Here is a 17,651-nt window from a genome sequence, read left to right as displayed (position 1 = left end):
GGTGTGGAAGAAGGGAAGCAGGGAACCTGGCTGAGATTAGTGTCATTGCCCTTTTCACTGCATGGAAATTTTAGGCATAGTTTGGACTAGATTAAAGTATTTGATTTATTTTTAGCTAAATTTAAAACAGCTTTCTACTGAAAGCACTGCTCATGCACTGGACTCTTGGATTTCTTTGGGACTTGTACCTATGAGACACCCGCCTGCCCAAAGACATCACGCATGTGAACAAAACTGTCTAATAATGCCTTCTCTCTCAGAACAGGCCTGATTCATGTCTTCCTCATTTCCTACTGCAGTAGCTGAAAGAATAGCTCTGTGGTTAAGCTGGAAAAAGAGTCAAGAGATTCAGAGTTATTTCTGACTCTGCCACAAACTTCCTGCATGGCTGTGGACAAGTCATGAAAGCCCCCTGGCATCTGCATTTCCCTCTCTGAAAATTGGGGTAATATTAACAAACCCAATGAAGCTAAATTTACTGGCATTAGAGAAGTTATTCTAAATGGCACAAAAAGGCACTACCAAAAGGCAACACTTTGTTATGACTTTTAGGGCAGAGGGTCCTCAAACTGATACACGCATCTTGAGTTATATGATCACTGTTGTGCTTACTCTTAGCCAATGCATGCCTCTGAAAAAGCAACACAGAGGACAGACCATGAGCTTATCTGGCCACTAGACGTCCCTACCGCTCCTCAGAAATACAGTCTCAAATGTTCATTTGTTGGATTGCCAATAAAGGAGCTGCAAAAGGAAGACATCAGGAAGTGACAGTTTCCTGTACCTAGCACATATTTTAACAGCCCATTCACTACTGAAATAATATCAGTGTCATCTCAATGTACTTGGTTGCTTTGGAATTAATCAAATTTACTTTCATAATACCTGAATTGCAAATTACCAATGTTGATTTGGCATGAAACAATTCTACCTTGACTGTTTCCACAGCATCCAGTCAGAAGAGATTTTGTTCTGCTGGTGTATATGCACTAGAAGATGCTGAATGTATATTTGATGTTTATGGTGTATTTTTGCCTTAATTTCCTGCTGTTATTTTCTCCTGTTCAAGTTATTTTTCAGATGTACACAATATGTTTTTCAGAGGTATACAATTTACAAAGCAAAGCTCTGTGGGTTGACTTGTCTGTGTCAAGTAAAGCAGATCAGTGAAGAATGGCTCAAGTGATGATAGCAGATTAAGTAACCCCCAGCCAAAAAGAGAAACTTGTCTTTGGCATATAACAAAAATAAACCTCCCACCAGAGACCTTGGAAATCTTTAACTGTTTTTTCCTCCAGAAGAATTTATTACTTTCCAATGAGCAGCTGTTCACACGCTTCTCCCTCTTGTTCCTATTCATAGGATCAGATCCTGACTAGCATGCACAACCTCAAAAAAAAAAAAAAAAAAAAGAAAAAAGAAAAAAAGAAAGACTAAATACAAAAGTGCTTAAAATAACCTGATAAAAAGAATAAGCTATCATGGAGTTGACACTGTATCCTACTGTACATGCAGCTGCTTTCCAAAGCCTTACCTTATAGGCGACACTGTTTGAAGAGTCCACAATGATAAAGAGGGGCTTTCTTGTGAAAGGGTACAGATCACCAGGGTGAAGGCTGGAAAGAGAAAGAGACACTTCACAGAGCACTAGAATTTCTGTGAAGCTGCAATGGGGACACACAACTTCTAGTCATATGACTGCCCACATCAAGAGGGAAAGCAGAAGAAAACAACAAAGCTCAATAGTCCAAGTCAGAGACTAGGCCAGAAGGGACCAATGCAAGCGCTAGTCTGAGCTTGCATGCAGCAGGGGCCATAGGTTTCTCCTGCATTAATTCCTGTTGAAACTACAGCCTGTTAGAAAAATGTCCCATCCTGATGCCAAGTTTTCCAGCAACGGAGAACCCATTGCAACCCTTGGCGAGTTGTTCAAAGGGTTAAACTGCCCTCTGATGTTAACATTTTGTACTTTATTTCTAAGCTGAATTTCAAGCCCTTCAACTTGCAGTGATATAGTAGTTTTTCATTATATTCGTACATGCTAAACCAAAGAGCCCATCATCAAGGTTTTGTTTCTAAACACATGTTTATGAATTGATCACGTCATCACTTAGCTTTCTAAAACAAGCTAAGGAAACTGAGTTTCTCCAGTTTCTCCACTACAACTTTGATTTAAAGCATAGAAAAAACTCTCTCACTTGCTTTTCTTCAACATCCTTCTTGAACTGCAGATACCAGACTGGGACGTAACATTCTAGGAATGTTTGACACTTGTGTCAAATACAGACTAACATGTCCATACTCCTTCAGGATTCCCATGATTTTACATCCCAAGATCACATTAGCATAGGTTTCTTTTGCAGTGAGAATAACATCCCAAAACTAAAAACAATTAGGGGTTTTAACAAACGGGTATAAAACACCTGAGTAATACACAAGAGTTCCAGGATGGGTTAGTACAAACCAACATCATCTTTACTAGCCTTTCAGGAAAGTGGGTAAGGGCATGTGCACTGTACACCCACCACTGCTTTCTCTCATACGACCCTCCACATGTGTTCCATCAGTTCATAATTATCATGCTCTCTAGCAGGGGTTCAAGTGGACTGATTCCCTAAGCGTTAAGAAATGAAGCTAGGGCTCTAGCTACTGACAAGACTTTCATGATTTCAAGCAAAGATGCCAAACAATCTGTATATTCTTAACATGGATATTTCCTGGATTAAAAATGCTCCAGAGGAATCCTCAGACAGTGCTGAATGTACTTCTCCGTGCTCCCCTACCTTAGCTGCTCAGTTCACTGGGCAGAACAGCTGTTAGTGCTATCTCTGCTTGGCCCAAAAGGACGGGGTACCATGGGAAACTAAGGGTGCCTGTAGACGTGCAGGGAGGCTGCTCTGACGTGCTGTAATTAATCAATTAATTGAGTCTGCTGGAGAATGCCAACCAGCATACTTCAACAGCCTCCATGTCTCTTGTATCAGTGGCCCTGCTTCAACTTGGCAGTGGGGGGGTGCTTTAACTAAAGCTTGTTTGATGAGCTTCAGTTAAAGTGCTCCACCGCCATTTTGCAGTGCAGGGATGCTGATAATTAAAGTGCCTGAAGCATCTTGTGTAAGAGCAGCTCTCAGATGCTTTAATTAAAGTAAACTCCCCTTCTACCCTTGGAGCACACATAAAAACACCCCAAAAGTCCTCTCCCTTCCACTGACCCCACGCTGGGGCAGTATGGAAGAGATGGGGAGCCAATGGCCAAGTGCTCCAGTGGGGAGTACTAAGACAGACTGCTACTCCTGCACACTGGAAACAGAAGGAGCAGACAAGAGGATCATGGAGCACCTGCACTCAGAGCTGACAAACACCCATGCGCCCACTTTCAAATGACTGCTAGCATTCAAGTCTAACTCACTTGTGCCTACCCATGCCCTCCAACAATGGAAAACTTGGAAGGGGGTGAAGGGAGGATTAGTGCCATACTACATCCATTTATTTAATTATATTTAACCTTAAGCCGAGCTGGAGACCTGACATTTTGAAACAGAGGGTCCAAAAGCTATATTCCTCAAGCAAAATATAGCAATGTTATTACCATCACACTACATGAATGTAACATCCAACAGCTGTATGTCCCCAAGATGGCATGTGCTGCACAAGTGGCCCCACTCAGTACTGAAAGCAGAGTTCTCTCTCCTGCTCTTACTTTTGCTAGAATGCAGGTGGAGGTGACAGTGAATGCAGACTGACAGAAGCAGAGATGAAAGTGCGCTGAAACTTCCTCGGCCTGACTAAGGGTTTTTGAACCCAAAAGCTTGCTTAAAATTTGTTTTCCAACTATTTAAGTTGGTCTAATAAAAGATACCAGATTCACCCAAAGAACCTTGTCTGCTCTTGCTTTCTGCCACCCCATCCCCCCACCCCCAGTTCATACAGGAAACCCACACATCTCTGAAGTTTTGTAACAAGTATTTTTTCCACAACATGACCCACTTTTTTCAAGAAAAGAGTCCAGTCGGTTTTGATGCCTTTTTCCCCCGTGAAAGAGAGAAAGCATGCCTCTTCTGCTTGCTGAGATCATGAAAACTTACCAGTGCATCTCCTTGTAAGACTGGTTTCGCTTGTGGATTGCATCCCCATTTATAATGTCTCTGTTACTGTTTGTAAGAACACCACCAAAATCATACGGACCTACAAATGGCAAAGAAAAGTCAAGATCAGCTGACGTAGCACAACTGAGAGCTACTGATACTGTTGGACAAAAGTAAGTGAATTTGAACTATTATGATTTGGAAATAAAAGGATCATGGAGCGCTTGCAATTTGCTAGCCATGCAACTGAAGTTGTAGCCATTTCAGTCACTTCAGTGTCTACCAACTGCTTTGGTAATGCAATATGCTCCAGAGCTTATACTTTATTCATTCTTCAAAACAGAGTATAAAGAAGACCAAGACAAATATATTGTACCCTGTTAGACTTTGTAATAAAAGTGTTTCATTTGGAGGTGTCTCCAGGGACACTTTATACAAGCAAGTTAATACTGTATTTATATTATTACATGAATCAATGTATTCCAGAATCAGAATCTGGCCTTCAGATGATTAAGATCAACCAGTTTCAAATCCTGAGCCTTTCCCAGGCTGCCATAAACACCAATGTCTACAATCAGAGCACTGCAAGGAGCAGCAAGAGGGGAGCAGGGAAACTCTGGAAAGCTTGTACATGAAGACAGTTTATTTTCAATGCTTCAAAGTTCCCATTGTTATTAGCACAATGCCAGACGCATGGTAACGGTCATTCTTGAGACTTCTGTTTCTGAAATTCTGTATTTTTCAAAGCTACGTTAGGACTAGACAGCCCAAGTCTTGCAAACTCAGTGGAAGTGAGTATATCTGGGCTAACTGCTTAATTGGCCCATAATGAGCAGCAGATAAATAAATAAAAAACAAAATCCAATTGGCACAAAAATGCCAGTGGTTCTTACAAAAGTGTGCAAGACCCCAGCAAGTTTTTCACCCTGGTCTGGGCAATCAACCCTCTGTAACACGGACAGGGGGATAACACATGCACTGCATCTTCCCTATCCTGCTACACATCTACACAATTGGATTTTAACACAACTAAATACAGAAAAAACCCTTCCTTCAAAATGGAGAAGTCACCAGTCATCTTCAAGGGGAGCTTTAGGGTAGAGAATCAGGAACAGAGTGCAAGTTCATTCAGTACTGTCACAGGTCTTCTCTGTGACTATAGAGCCAAAACCAGAACGTGGAGTTCAGTGTTACAACCTGCAGTTGCTCTTTACTTTAATACGGAGCACGACACGCAGGGAATGCTAATATTTGCAATCCACGTTCCTTTTGAAAAGTGTAACCGCTAGCCCATGCGTTTCATGCACCTCTTGGGAACAGGAAGCACTGACTATGTGGTTCTTCACAAGACACATTGGGGGCCTCTATCATAACCCAGGAAGCTAGAACAAGACATGTGGTGGATAAAATGCAGGCTCTAAAGGACAGAACATAGCTGAGACCAGAATACACTGGATTATAGCCCAGTGAAAAAATGTTAAAAGCAAATTAAAAAAATCCTTGCCACAACAGAAAGGCAGCAAGGATTTTTTTTAAAAAAACATTTTGAAAGCCCTAGTCATGCATGGAGGATGGAAAAGGCATGCATCATATAAAGGAATGCGAGTCTCCAACAGACGAGGTGCATACAATGTTTAGGATGCTTGAAAGAATTTCTTCTTTTAAAGTTTGTTATGTAAATGTAACCAAATCATTTAACTGCAGTTACCCCAGTTGGCCAAACTTAGGTTTTTAGATTGCAGCTGTATTTTCTGCTGGGACGGACGGAAAGGGAGGATGAGGTGAGGGGAGTTGTCAAAATCATGACAAGGGCTTGAACTGTCACATCAACAAACGTGCAAATACAACAACCTTTGCAGAGACTTTCAGCCATTTTGCCACCATTCTCCTGACCCGCTACCTTTATAGTACTCATCAAGAAGAATTGACAAATGCCATTTTAACTAACTGTATCAAGTTAACTGTACGCAAAAGGACCAATTGAGCCAGTAATGTCTTCAATATTGATGAATTTATAAACAACTCTGATGCATCAAAATCTTGGACATGTCCACAGAAAAGGTTTCAAGTCAGCGTATGCTAATTAAATCCATGGAAGTAGCTGCTCTCTAACGTCCAAAGAAAAGCTAGTATTGTAACGCAGATGGACACATGAAATTGGACTTGTCCTCTGGAAAGTTGTGTGACACCTTTTTCGGTCACTTGCCCTGGAATAGAAAGAGAATTCAAGCCCTGTTCATGACAGGGAGCATTCCTTTATTATACCTTCACTATCCGAACGACCTGAGGGGAACACTCCTGTAGCAGACAAGTAAATCAGCAGCACGCTGTTTGCGGGCAGCTCCTGAAATTCAAGGAGAGGGGGGGAAAAGGGAGGGCAGGAAGGAGATGCACATATTTATTGTAATAGGTCACAGATATTCTGCTTCAGCCTGATAAAATCATTGCCATTTCAAGGTGCGTGCCCCCCTGCCTCTCGCTCCTTTACATGTTTCTATATTATACAGAACCCGTGCTGCAGGTGTGCTCTTTGAAATGCAAGTTTTAAAGTCTGACTGGTACATCAGGTTCAGGAGCTGTAAGAGTGCACCAGTCTCCCCGCAACCCTCTGGATACCTAAAAAGGCCCTGAGCCTTCCCAAGAAAGTAGAACCCAGAAAAGATCATGTCCCTCTAGAAAAGAGGGATTTCTCAACTGTTCCAGGATCCTAAAAGTTGTTCTTTGCTCTTTAACAAAACAAAACAGGGCCAGACTGATTTGCAGCAAACCCAGGATGCTGGATCCTGCACAGGGCTGAGAAAGAGCTGCAGGTACATTAATGTTCAGCCTTTCTATTGCTTGTCTGCTCAGGGGCACCAATACCAGTGACCTTTGCCCTCTGGAGAATGGACTGGGTCTCCAGGCACCCACACCACCACAGGCACACAGAAGGTATCATTTTAGGCTCATCAACTGTGACAACTGTTTCTATACAGAGGAAGCATATTCTGTTTTTAGCAACTAAACCTCCAGGCTGCTGATGGTGCAGTCATAGTTAAATATATACTGGGCCCTACAACTGCGTTAAATAGAAACCAGCCATCATCTGTAGGACATATAAAATGGGGATTCTTGTCTCAATTACTTCTTAATTTAGTGAGATGTTCCATTCTGGAGATTATTTCAACATGTGGTAACTACGTCAAGTTTTACAAACCTTAAATGATGCTGCTAGAAATGTATACAGCTGGCTGAAGGTTGGTTTATACAGCAAGTACTTGTGGGGATTTTCCCGCCTGGCTGGTTTCTCAGTTGATTCCTATTAAAACAAACAAAAATCACATGCCATATAAAGCTAAGGTGGCTTTATAAACATCTTTAACTTCAATTTTCCATTTATCAGAATATTTCACCTTCAACACGTTTCTCCCACACATAGTCTGTCCATGTTTCATTCACTACTGTGAAGGAAAATGAGACAAACGGACTTTGTGTCAGAAGATGTTAGTCTACAAGCTAACCCCTCAGTTCAATTTATAGTCCAAGATAAAAGCAAGATACAGGTGACTTTTACACAACAAGGTGAGCAAATTCACTCTCTCATTCAGTTGGTTCTTAATCCCTTACAAAAGCTCTTCAGCCATATTCATAAAGATGCTCCCTACAAACAGCACAAGCTGGCTCTGGTACTACTTCCTTGCTTTGTACTTTACTCCTGTGAAAGAGAAATATTTTCTTCCATTGTAATCACTTAAGACAATTTACTTGCACCTTAAGAACACGCTGTGGATGTGGAAGAAACATAAAAGGCTGAACATTTCCTCCTGATCTAAAAATAACACAAAATCTGCCTTTGGTTAGTCTAGAATAGATATTTAATAGCTATGACCCAAGCAAGAGGGACAATGCAAGAGTCCACTTAGGTAGTGGGAAAGGAAGGGGTTTTCGAGGACAAGAAACAAGATTTACTTTATTTACCATCTAGAAATACTTGTTACTGAAGCTTCCAGATGTAACTGAAAAGCTAACACCCACGTAAAGTCTAGAGTCTAAAACGTTCTCTATCAGGACAAGAGTTCTGACAGCATACCTACCCTGCTCTGCACACAGGGACAGGGCAGAGAGATTACAGACTAAAATGAACACAGTTCTGCTGCCAAGTTTGCAGTTGAGAAATGAAACTCGCCTGCATTCCAGGTTTATTCATCTGTGAAGCCAAGTTCATCGGTTCCCTTTCAAGTGCTTGCAGCATTCGAAACATATCAATTGTTAACTCACTGAACTTGACCTGCAAAAAAAACATTGCCATCACTAACACCTTTTGCCTGCCACAGAAAAAAAGTTATTAGATTTATCAGGAATTATCTGGGCAAGATCTTTGATCTGCATACTGAAAACAGTAAATGAAGGACTATATGATGCCTGAAATGCACCACTGAGAACCAAGAAGAGGTAGAGGTGGGAAGAGAAGGCCACCTGGCCAAAAATTTCCCAATTCTCCTTGGAAAGACCCATGTCCATTTAATTAGATATTGAACTGAGAATTTCATTAGGATCAATGCAATAGATGAGACTCTCTCCAAATAACTTTCTACAAAAATCCTGCCTCTTGCTTGTTCTGAATACATAAAAAGCTTGAGACAGTAGAAGAGATTGTTCTTTACTGAATACAAGTGGTTAAAACAACCATGCAAAAACAAACACATGCAACAAATGTAAGACAGTTGGCTCATATCAGAACAACTCTTTACAGCTGTCACTTAATTTTTGCCAAACTCTCAGCTTATCTAGTCTCCCTCTTATCCCTGCTGAAAGATTTTGTTAGTTTCCACTGAGCTCTCTAATTTCCTTTAACAAAATTAGAAAAAACAAGTGAACAAAAACCCAAATACAAAACCCAATCTCCTCCAATTCAAATTGAAGACAAGACATATAAACAGCCCCTTGTAATTGCTTGTACCTGGTTATTGCAATTCCCAATAATTAGTGCATCTGCAAGAGCAAGCTGTCCCACGATCATTCCTTGTTCCAGCAACGGAGCCCCTGTTTCAGACAGTCTGTTGGAAGTGATTACGATGGTATTGTCATCATTCAGAACCATCACAGGGTCTGCCTGGAAAGACAATCAACTCACAGCATGAATTTTAAGGAGACCCACAGGGTCCATAACTGGAAAGCAGAAGGAGCTCTATGGCCTGTCACTTAGATAGAACAGAGATATCTTGTAGCTGAAGCAAAGCTGTGAAAAGGAATTTATTAAATAAGACCATAAGAACTACCATTTACTGGGTCATACCATAGGTTTATTTTGCCCAGGACCCTATATCACATATTGGCAGAGTGTGGATGTTGAAAGGGAGAGTGAACTGGGTACAACCAGGGTTTTTTCCACCCCCACTGTTATTCTCACATCCAGTCCTCAGCATTAAAAGTATAAGAGGTTCTAATTCAGAGGCTGTATCCCCAGCTCCCATACTCAAAACTATGGATGCCCCTTTCCTCCAATAATTTGTCCAATCCCTTTCTCAGTAATAATTTACATTTCATGCATCTTAAAGCTCTACAAAATATAGACCTCCAAACTGGAAAAGTAGCTAATCTTAGGGACTCAAAGCAAGTACCACTGTATTTAAGTGTGTCACAAGCTGCAAAGCAGAATGTACTTCATGCAGCATAAGCCTCCTGTTTTAGCTGGGGAAACAAGCACCACTAAAAATCTTGCAGCTCATACAAGATGTCTTGTAATACTCCAGCAAGACAGAAAAGTCTTGCATTACTTCCATTTTCCTCCTTCTGGCAGATGAATGAGGAAGATAAGCAAATGCTAATGTTGCATTCCAACCAAGTAACATTTAAAGATTGCATGCATAATTGCACAGAGGTACATACACACACAGGTTGTACAAACCAAAGGGAGCATGAAACTGTCATCTGTTTTTAAAGGATAAAGAAATCCTCATTTTTTATCATGACATCCCATAAAAGGGGTAACATTTTAACAATGCCAAGATTTATTGTCAGCATAACTGCCAAGATTACACTGTACTTTCTCTTACATATTGTTTAAGTATTACCAAAGGATTATGCCAGCACCCCAAAATGAAAATGTACTTGGAAATTACAAATACAATCTAAATATCACATTCCATCAACTATCCTCACTCAAAAATGAACCTTCAGATACCAGTCTTTCTAAAACAGCGCTGGTGTGAATAATTGTGCTCTCAATCTCCAGGTTACCTAAAGATCAGGTGAAAGAACAGCAGTGGTGAATGGCTGAGAGTCAGTAGGCTTCAGCTGCATGTTTCTATCAGCTCCGCATGAGCAGATCTGATGCTGGAAGCACTTGTGCTTCCTAACAGCTTTCACAGCTCAGCTAGTACAAAATATTTCAGATTGGAAGCGTGTGTGTCATGCCAGGGCACAGCGTTCTCACTGCTCCCCTTCACTGTGGCAGCGGACCTAGACAATGGAGTCTGAGGAGTCCAACACGCTTTACTTTACATAAATAAATTAATAGATACACAAACTTCCATGTGAAAAAGGAGAGACTGATGCTTCCTTTTTTTCTCACCTCAATAAAAGCTGCCACCTCCTGCAGAACCAGGTTCCATTCCACCTGGTCCTCAGTATTGAAGCGATGGGTGTAGTCTTCAATTTCATCTGACAGTTCCTAAGTGCAAAAAGTCCAAAGGAAGCAGAATAATAAATGACTTTTTGGGAGCTGCAGGCAGCTCTGCTTTAGGGCTGATGTATCTCATCAATCAAATTAAAAAGTATTGATTGTTGTTGCCCGCAGAACCACATCCCAAACAGAACCTGGCCAAAAATCAGCCTAACATATGCTGCTTCAGGAGCCAAGACTTCCTGAGCCATTTCTATGTATTTTGACAACACAAAATATGAGTGAAAACAAGTGCCATTCCTTGCCCTTGGGACTAAATCAAGTTCAAATGTATAAAGACAAGCACAGCTCTGTCATTGGTTGTTACTGTAAGGCTGTTAATAGGACTCAAATTTAAGGTTACAGATAACTTAAGACAGGATTGGGAAGTGAATGGCATGTTCTTTCTGGCTGTTGTCTCTACTAGTTCATGCTGTGCAATTTTTGGTGCTCATCCCACTGAATACAGCCAGCTAGAAAGCAATACAACTGGCACAGAAATACCAACATTCAGAGGCTGTTTATAGCATCGCAGAAAGCAGGGTTTGGGTTTGCTTTGTTTTGGTTGGGGTTTTTTTGTTTGGTTTTTTTTGGGGGGGTGGGGGGGGTGGAAAGGATTGTGGGTGAGCCCTTGGAGGGTGGAATTTTTTTTTGTCAGAAACAGGCAGACTCTCCAGCTCCAGACAGCAGGACTATCTGAATATTTTCTGAGTCTCAAGTCTTTTCAAAAGAGAACCAGCAAGTCATTTCAGTTTAGTATTTTATTATAAAGCAATTATTATGGTCTAAGCTATTCCCTTAACTCTAAATCTATTGAAAATCCACTGCCCAAAGACTTACTCTGATCTGCACACTAGTCCTACCTGTGGCCCCTCCAGAGATCCCATTTTGCAGCAGTTCAGATGAGTAAGCCTTCCCCTAGCTGGTGGTATGGAGGCACACAGGTCCCCTCCTTTCCCTATTCCATGATAGTGTCTACAGTCTCTCTTGGTCTTGCATATTATAGGTCTTCTGGGAGGTGTGAAATACATGGTAGGGGTTTCCTGTAGATGGTGGGAGACTCAACACCAGACTGGGGAGGAGCAGAATACTTTGCTGAGCAGTGAAATCTAAGTGGGAGGCATTTGATTTTCTTGGAGAGGGCAGGCCACGAAGATGGGCAGGTTTGAGCATGGTAGAAGCCTCTGTCTGACCTGGAAGAGGTGAGGGGCATAAGGCTAGGAGATATATTGCCCCAAAGTGTTCAGCTAGCTGAAATGTGCGATATGAAGTCACACTGGAAAAGGGTTTATGCAAAACCAATCTTAAGATATTTGCCTTCTGCCAATAAAGAACATCTTGCTATCCAAAAACATAGGTCATTTATGTCTATGAGGCACTGAACAGACATATCAGGATGTCTCTCTTACCCTGCAGCCCTGCAGTCCCTGAAGCCAAATTCAAGTGAGTGAGTTGCAGGTGTAATGCTAACAAGGAAAGCAGCAACATCCAAAATCTTGTGTCTGATATTTCAAATGAGTGAGGGTCTCCCCTGGATTGCAAAAGGGAAGAGCTATACACACTACCGGCTGTACTGTACGTGTGCAAAATGCACCTCTTCCTCATACATACAATTTACCTTTACAAGGTCCTTTACAACATCCATTTTGTTGAGCAAAAGACAAACTACTATAAACCTTGCATAGTACCGAAGCTTTTTGACCACCAATTCAGGCCTGAAAAAGAAAAAATGGAGAACACTTAAAGAGTTGTTATAGGAAAGGATTACAATGGCAGATTGGTAAATCAAAGCATCGTTAAAGTACATTATATTCCACTTCACCACCACCACAACATATGCAGTAAGATTCACCTCTGCATGGTTTCATCGGGAAAGGGAAAAAGAACTGCAAACTGGGACAGATTCTCTCCTGCCTCTGAGTTCTACCTGGCATGGGAAAGGGCCTGCAGGAACCGCTGTAGTACACAAAACCTAGTAAAACTCAGAAGCAGGAGAAATCTATGGGGTTCCAGTCAACCAAGGCCAAGTCCCTCGAGTGCTTCCAACTTGCCAACTTGGCATGTAACTCCATACCTCAGAGACTCTCAGCATTAAAAAAAGATATCACTTCTATGGATCTTCCTCAGCTGTAGAGATGTAGAGATGTGACCTATTGGCCAGTACGTAAGACTGAGGGCAACCTTGATGTGTCATAGCATCCCTATGAGCTAGCCCCACCTGAGGAACATACTCAAAGGAGGCACCTCTCTTGTTACTTTCAGGAATCACTCATGCACACACAGGACCATGTTTCTCTTGTCAGTTGTGCTGGGGCTGGAGAACTGCCAGCAACACCGCACTTATGAGATGCTTTGATTAGAAACAGGTTCTTGTACTCCCTCAACTCACTCAGGCAGAACCAAAATAATCTTCCAGTTCCAGAACACTACTGAGGCAATTCCCAGTAACAGCACTGATAACAAGGGCTGAGAAGAACAAAGTTGAGCAGCAAGAGACCCTTTTGCTGTAGCTGAAGGCAAGTGAAAATCCTTTTAGTCTTCTGACAAAGCTCTCCATTTGCACTTGCCCATTTAATCGGAGTTGCTGGATTAACAAAGACTTCCTCCAACAACACTCCCCTTACTCCAGTTCTTTCCCCTTAATCAGTTTACAATTAATTGCTGTGTCTGCCCACTGCCCTAGTCCTGAAAAAAGCAGGTCAAAAGTCATACCTGTCTTCTTTATTGACTTGGGAGTAATACGATCTCTGTCTAATTGCTGAATAGAAAGAGAAGGCCTCATTCAGGTAGCTGGTTTCAGATGTCCGCAGGCTGTAGAGAAAACACATTAGCTCACTGCTTCAAGAAGAGGTGGCTGCTAGACCCTTCCTGGTTCCTCAGGTGAGTTCAATGAAAGCTTGCTTCCCACTCTTTGTGTATGCTGGGAAGACAGATTCCAAAGGCTGGATTTTATCTGCCCATTTAAGATAGCCAGCAAAGACAAGAGCAACCAAACCTCCATGTCTTCAAGATCTGGCTAGAACCAAGATCCTGGCTCGTTCAGAAGAGCTTCAAAAGGAGCAACTTGAAATGCCCAACCTGGTAATTTAACCTGTTCTCAAGGTGTCCTGCATTGTGCATTTAGGCTGCTTTCCCCACCATGCATGTCGATGGATTCACTTACTAATAATGATAGTAGAGTTGCCCAATCTTGGAGGCAATTTCCCCAATTTGCCACCGCTTTAGGCCGTACCGATTGTCCAGAACTTGCCTATATCAAGAGAAGGAAGAAGAGAATTTAAGCGTATCCCATTCATTTCCTAGAGCAGCACACCACCCAAGCCAAAAAACCATTCTACAGCCTGCTTTTCTTACTGACACTGGCATTCTCCATGACTGCAGACCAGCTCTGGCACAACTATGTGCACAACAGCAGGGCCACGTGCCAAAAGGAGAAATTATACAGCACCAGCTGTATCCTTATATCCCCACTGGGACTGGGGCCTCAAGCACTACACAATACCAAGAGAGAGAGAGAAATATTAGAAAGTCCAGTGGTGATGGATCTCTAGACCATGCTCTTACCTATGCTGCTGTTGAAATTTCCACAGTTTGGTGTAAACATCAAATGTTCGCCCAAAATAGGACTGCCACTGCTTCTGTCCATACTGAGGTAAATCCCTGAAAAAGACAAGTGACAGATGCAGAGAACATCCTGCAAGTACTCAACCAGCCCAGAATGAGGGTGGCAGACTCCAAATCAGAGAAGGAACGGGTTTTTGTCCATTTAGAGTTGACACAGCCTTGACCAAGTCATTACAATTCTGTTTGTCAGAACACCTGCAGACCCACATTCACATTTCCCTGTAACTAGAGCAACTGAAATCTGGGCAGGAGAGTTCTGGGTTCAAACACTGGACCAGGACTTGTTTCACGCTTGCTAATGGCACTGCTGTAGTAGACACGTAGTATGTTGGAAACGCCATGTTACACTGAGGTCATACACAGAAAGACTCTGCACTCAGACTGTCTGTGCATCTCACTTGCCGATTCCCACACTCAACCTGAACAAAAAAGCTTTTTAGTCTGAGATCGTAGTGTGCTGGGCACAAAAGAAAGAACCCTCCAAATACTCTCCGCCTTGCAGGTCACACACAATCATTAAGAACAAAAAGGTTCTTAAGGCATGTCTACTGCCCATGTGAAAAGTTATTTCAGTTCTTTATTTGTTCTCGATTCAAGACAAAAAAGTTTTTTTTGTGAACAGTGTCCCAAGTCACTGAGCTGGTTTATGAACCCTATCCTATGCAAGAAAGAGCCAGCTGCATCTGCTAGAAGCAGACAGGAGAAGCCGCAAGCTCCCCCTTCAAAATGAGGGAAGGATTGAGAGAGACATCTGCAAGCTCCAAGGACCAAAGCTCTTTAAAAGCACCCAGTAATTGGGTGGGTTGTCCAAACAGAAAACCAACTGGGATGGACTGTCCAAACAGAAAACCTGTCCCTGCTGACCTCTCCCCTATCATAGGCTGTGTGGGACTAAATTGTTATAAAAAAGCCCCCAGTAAGACATGAAGGGCGGGAAGGGCTGCAGAAAGGTCAACTAGGAGACAGCATGGCATGGTGGCTGAAGAAATGGAAAGAACAAGGTGGCAGAGAGGGATCTCCAGTACACCACGGCTGTAATTTTTTTTAAACTGTGCTCCACATGAGGTAGAAAATTAATACTCCTTTTGCTTATGAGTCAGGTCCACATGTCATGCACCTAGAGAGAATCTAGCAGAGTTATTTTATAGAGGGAAACAAGTATTGGCTTTGTCCCCATACTGGCCTGGAAAGCCATTCCCGTGGCTGCTGCTGATACTATGATACAGCTGCCAAAGAAGAAGGGAAAGAAGTTGCCAAAAAGCAACTCCCTGCAAGGCTTGCGATTACCATTCTGTGCCCTGTGAACAGCTTGCAGAGTTGGCATGAGTGGGAGTCCAAACGGTCCAGAGCCCATAGCGTATGAGAGAGGAGCACTACACCAAGTAACACAAGCCTCGGAGCATCTTATGCAAGAAGGAGCACAACTCTGGTTCAGGAATCAGCACAGTTCTTCCACACCGAGAAGCTTATTCTGCACACGATTCTTTTCAGAGAACACGTAGCCATATTGTGAAAGGAGAGGTGTGAAGGCACTGTGCCCACCTCCTTGGTACACTCCTCACACTGCTCTGCAGAGATTCTTCTGGCTCCCTCTCTTGCCCATCTAGCAGTGTGGAGATAATGTGTTCCTTACCCCATGCTATAGACACACTCCCTTCCTCCCTACCCCTCCAAAAGCTGAGACAGCAATGGTCAGTGGGGACAAAACAAGAAGGATTCTTTTAAATCAAGTTCAAATGAAGTAAAATCCAACGGGTTTTTTTTAAGTTAGATATTAAAAATCCTACATACAATTCAAGTTTGAAATTCTTACAGCCTGAAAGAATTATAAGCTATAAGAATTGTAGGTAGTTTAACTTTTTATATTATGTAAAAGTCTTGACTTTTTAATGTAAAAAGTTAAACTACCTACAATCTATTAGAATAAATATTAGTCTGCATGTTTACCGCTGAAGTTTTACAGAAAAATCAAACCGATAACTGGCAGAAATCACCGGCTGAGCACCGAACAATTCTGGTTCTAGAAATGCTAACCGCCAGCTTTTGACAATAATGGCCTCTTCTGCAGGTAGAGAGAATATTTTCTTTTTTTCAGCTTATGACTAGTTCCACTGAAATGACTAGTCCATTCAAAGTTGAGAAAATGACAGGGAGCTAAAAAGAAAAGCAGAAAAGCTTGCTTTCCCCTCCCAATCTCTGAATAATACCTAGGTGCGAGAGGATGTGATGCGTGTTCTAAACCCTTGTAGAACAGCAATCAGAAAGAATCAATTCAACTCACTAACAAATACCCAAATACATCAGGTTCAATGCAAAACATGCTTTGCATTTAAAACCATTTCCTTAACTTATTCAGCATGGTTAAACTGCTCCTATTTCGTTAATAAAAATACTTGTTTTGGGCATAGATTCATTTCCAATTTTCTTCCAAATACAGTGTGACACAACCAAGTAGAAATCAATTATTTAATTAAACAGAAATACCGCATGCACCATTTGCTAACATAATCAAAACGTAAAAACGAAGGAACCGAACACTGTACGTTAGAAGAGATAATTGTTGAAACAAATGTATAAGGATAAGAATTGAGTCTTCCTGGTTCGTAAATCACACACTACACCCAGAGAGCAACAGTTTCAGTGGTTAACGGGCAATTAGACTCTGCTACTTTTGGGAACTAAACTAAGTACAATTACAAATACTGAAGCTGATTTATACATAAAGCAGGATTATTGGACTTGGCCATGTAACACAACCCACTCTAGGAGTAGTAATTCTGCTCTTCTACAGCAAGATAAAAGGGAGATCATACAAAAAGCCCTCCCTCCCAGCATACACGCACACTCTTCACATTTTGTCTGCGCTGTGCCCATCACACAATGAGCAGGGACTGTAGTTCTGGGGGAAGGTCCTCATTCCCTACCTCATTCCCTACCTCTTCACCTTGCCCTACCCTGCCTACCCAGCCTCTTCTATTCTGTGCCTGTTGCTTCGCTCTGAAAGCCCAAAACGCATCTATAAAATTCACCATTTCCAAGCCAGCTCAGCATTTAGGGTTCGTTCCAAAGAAGCTAGACAATGAACAACCAGTAACAGCACTTCTGCCCTTGCAGTACACGTGAAGGGACCACTATTGTGGATAGAAACCGTTGTTTCCGCACACACGTTTCAAGCAGCATGCAAGCCTAATTGCAGCCAGAATAGCTGCACAACACCATGCTGTTCCTGGGCTCCCCTGGGAACAGGGAGGGTCTCCATGGAAACAGACATCAGCACTTGTTCTTTTGATAGTATCCTG

At 42.1% G+C, this 17,651-nt stretch overlaps 1 protein-coding gene across 9 annotated transcripts in view; it reads right to left on the bottom strand.

The window, feature by feature from the left end:
* The window catches only part of SCAI (suppressor of cancer cell invasion), a 52,593-nt gene that overhangs the window by 8,074 nt on the left and 26,868 nt on the right, over nucleotides 1–17,651 (bottom strand). For all 9 annotated transcript variants that reach the window (XR_003092218.1, XR_003092212.1, XR_003092209.1 and 6 more), the window contains exons 3-13: nucleotides 14,293–14,388; nucleotides 13,892–13,978; nucleotides 13,441–13,539; nucleotides 12,347–12,443; nucleotides 10,639–10,737; nucleotides 9,025–9,177; nucleotides 8,251–8,352; nucleotides 7,282–7,383; nucleotides 6,351–6,429; nucleotides 4,086–4,185; nucleotides 1,535–1,616 (exon numbers count right to left, since the gene is read on the bottom strand). Coding sequence is in view for 5 of the 9 variants with exons in the window: in XM_025194414.1 (XP_025050199.1) it covers nucleotides 1,535–1,616; nucleotides 4,086–4,185; nucleotides 6,351–6,429; nucleotides 7,282–7,383; nucleotides 8,251–8,352; nucleotides 9,025–9,177; nucleotides 10,639–10,737; nucleotides 12,347–12,443; nucleotides 13,441–13,539; nucleotides 13,892–13,978; nucleotides 14,293–14,388 (1,096 nt within the window). In the remaining 4 variants the exon portion in view is untranslated. The remainder of the gene's footprint in view (nucleotides 1–1,534; nucleotides 1,617–4,085; nucleotides 4,186–6,350; nucleotides 6,430–7,281; nucleotides 7,384–8,250; nucleotides 8,353–9,024; nucleotides 9,178–10,638; nucleotides 10,738–12,346; nucleotides 12,444–13,440; nucleotides 13,540–13,891; nucleotides 13,979–14,292; nucleotides 14,389–17,651) is intronic.

Source organism: Alligator sinensis, unplaced genomic scaffold (assembly GCF_000455745.1).
Source record: "Alligator sinensis unplaced genomic scaffold, ASM45574v1 scaffold611_2, whole genome shotgun sequence".
NCBI classification, from domain to species: Eukaryota; Metazoa; Chordata; order Crocodylia; family Alligatoridae; genus Alligator; species Alligator sinensis.
The sequence above is the reverse complement of the archived record's forward strand: the minus strand, read 5'-3'. Positions and strand labels throughout refer to the sequence as shown.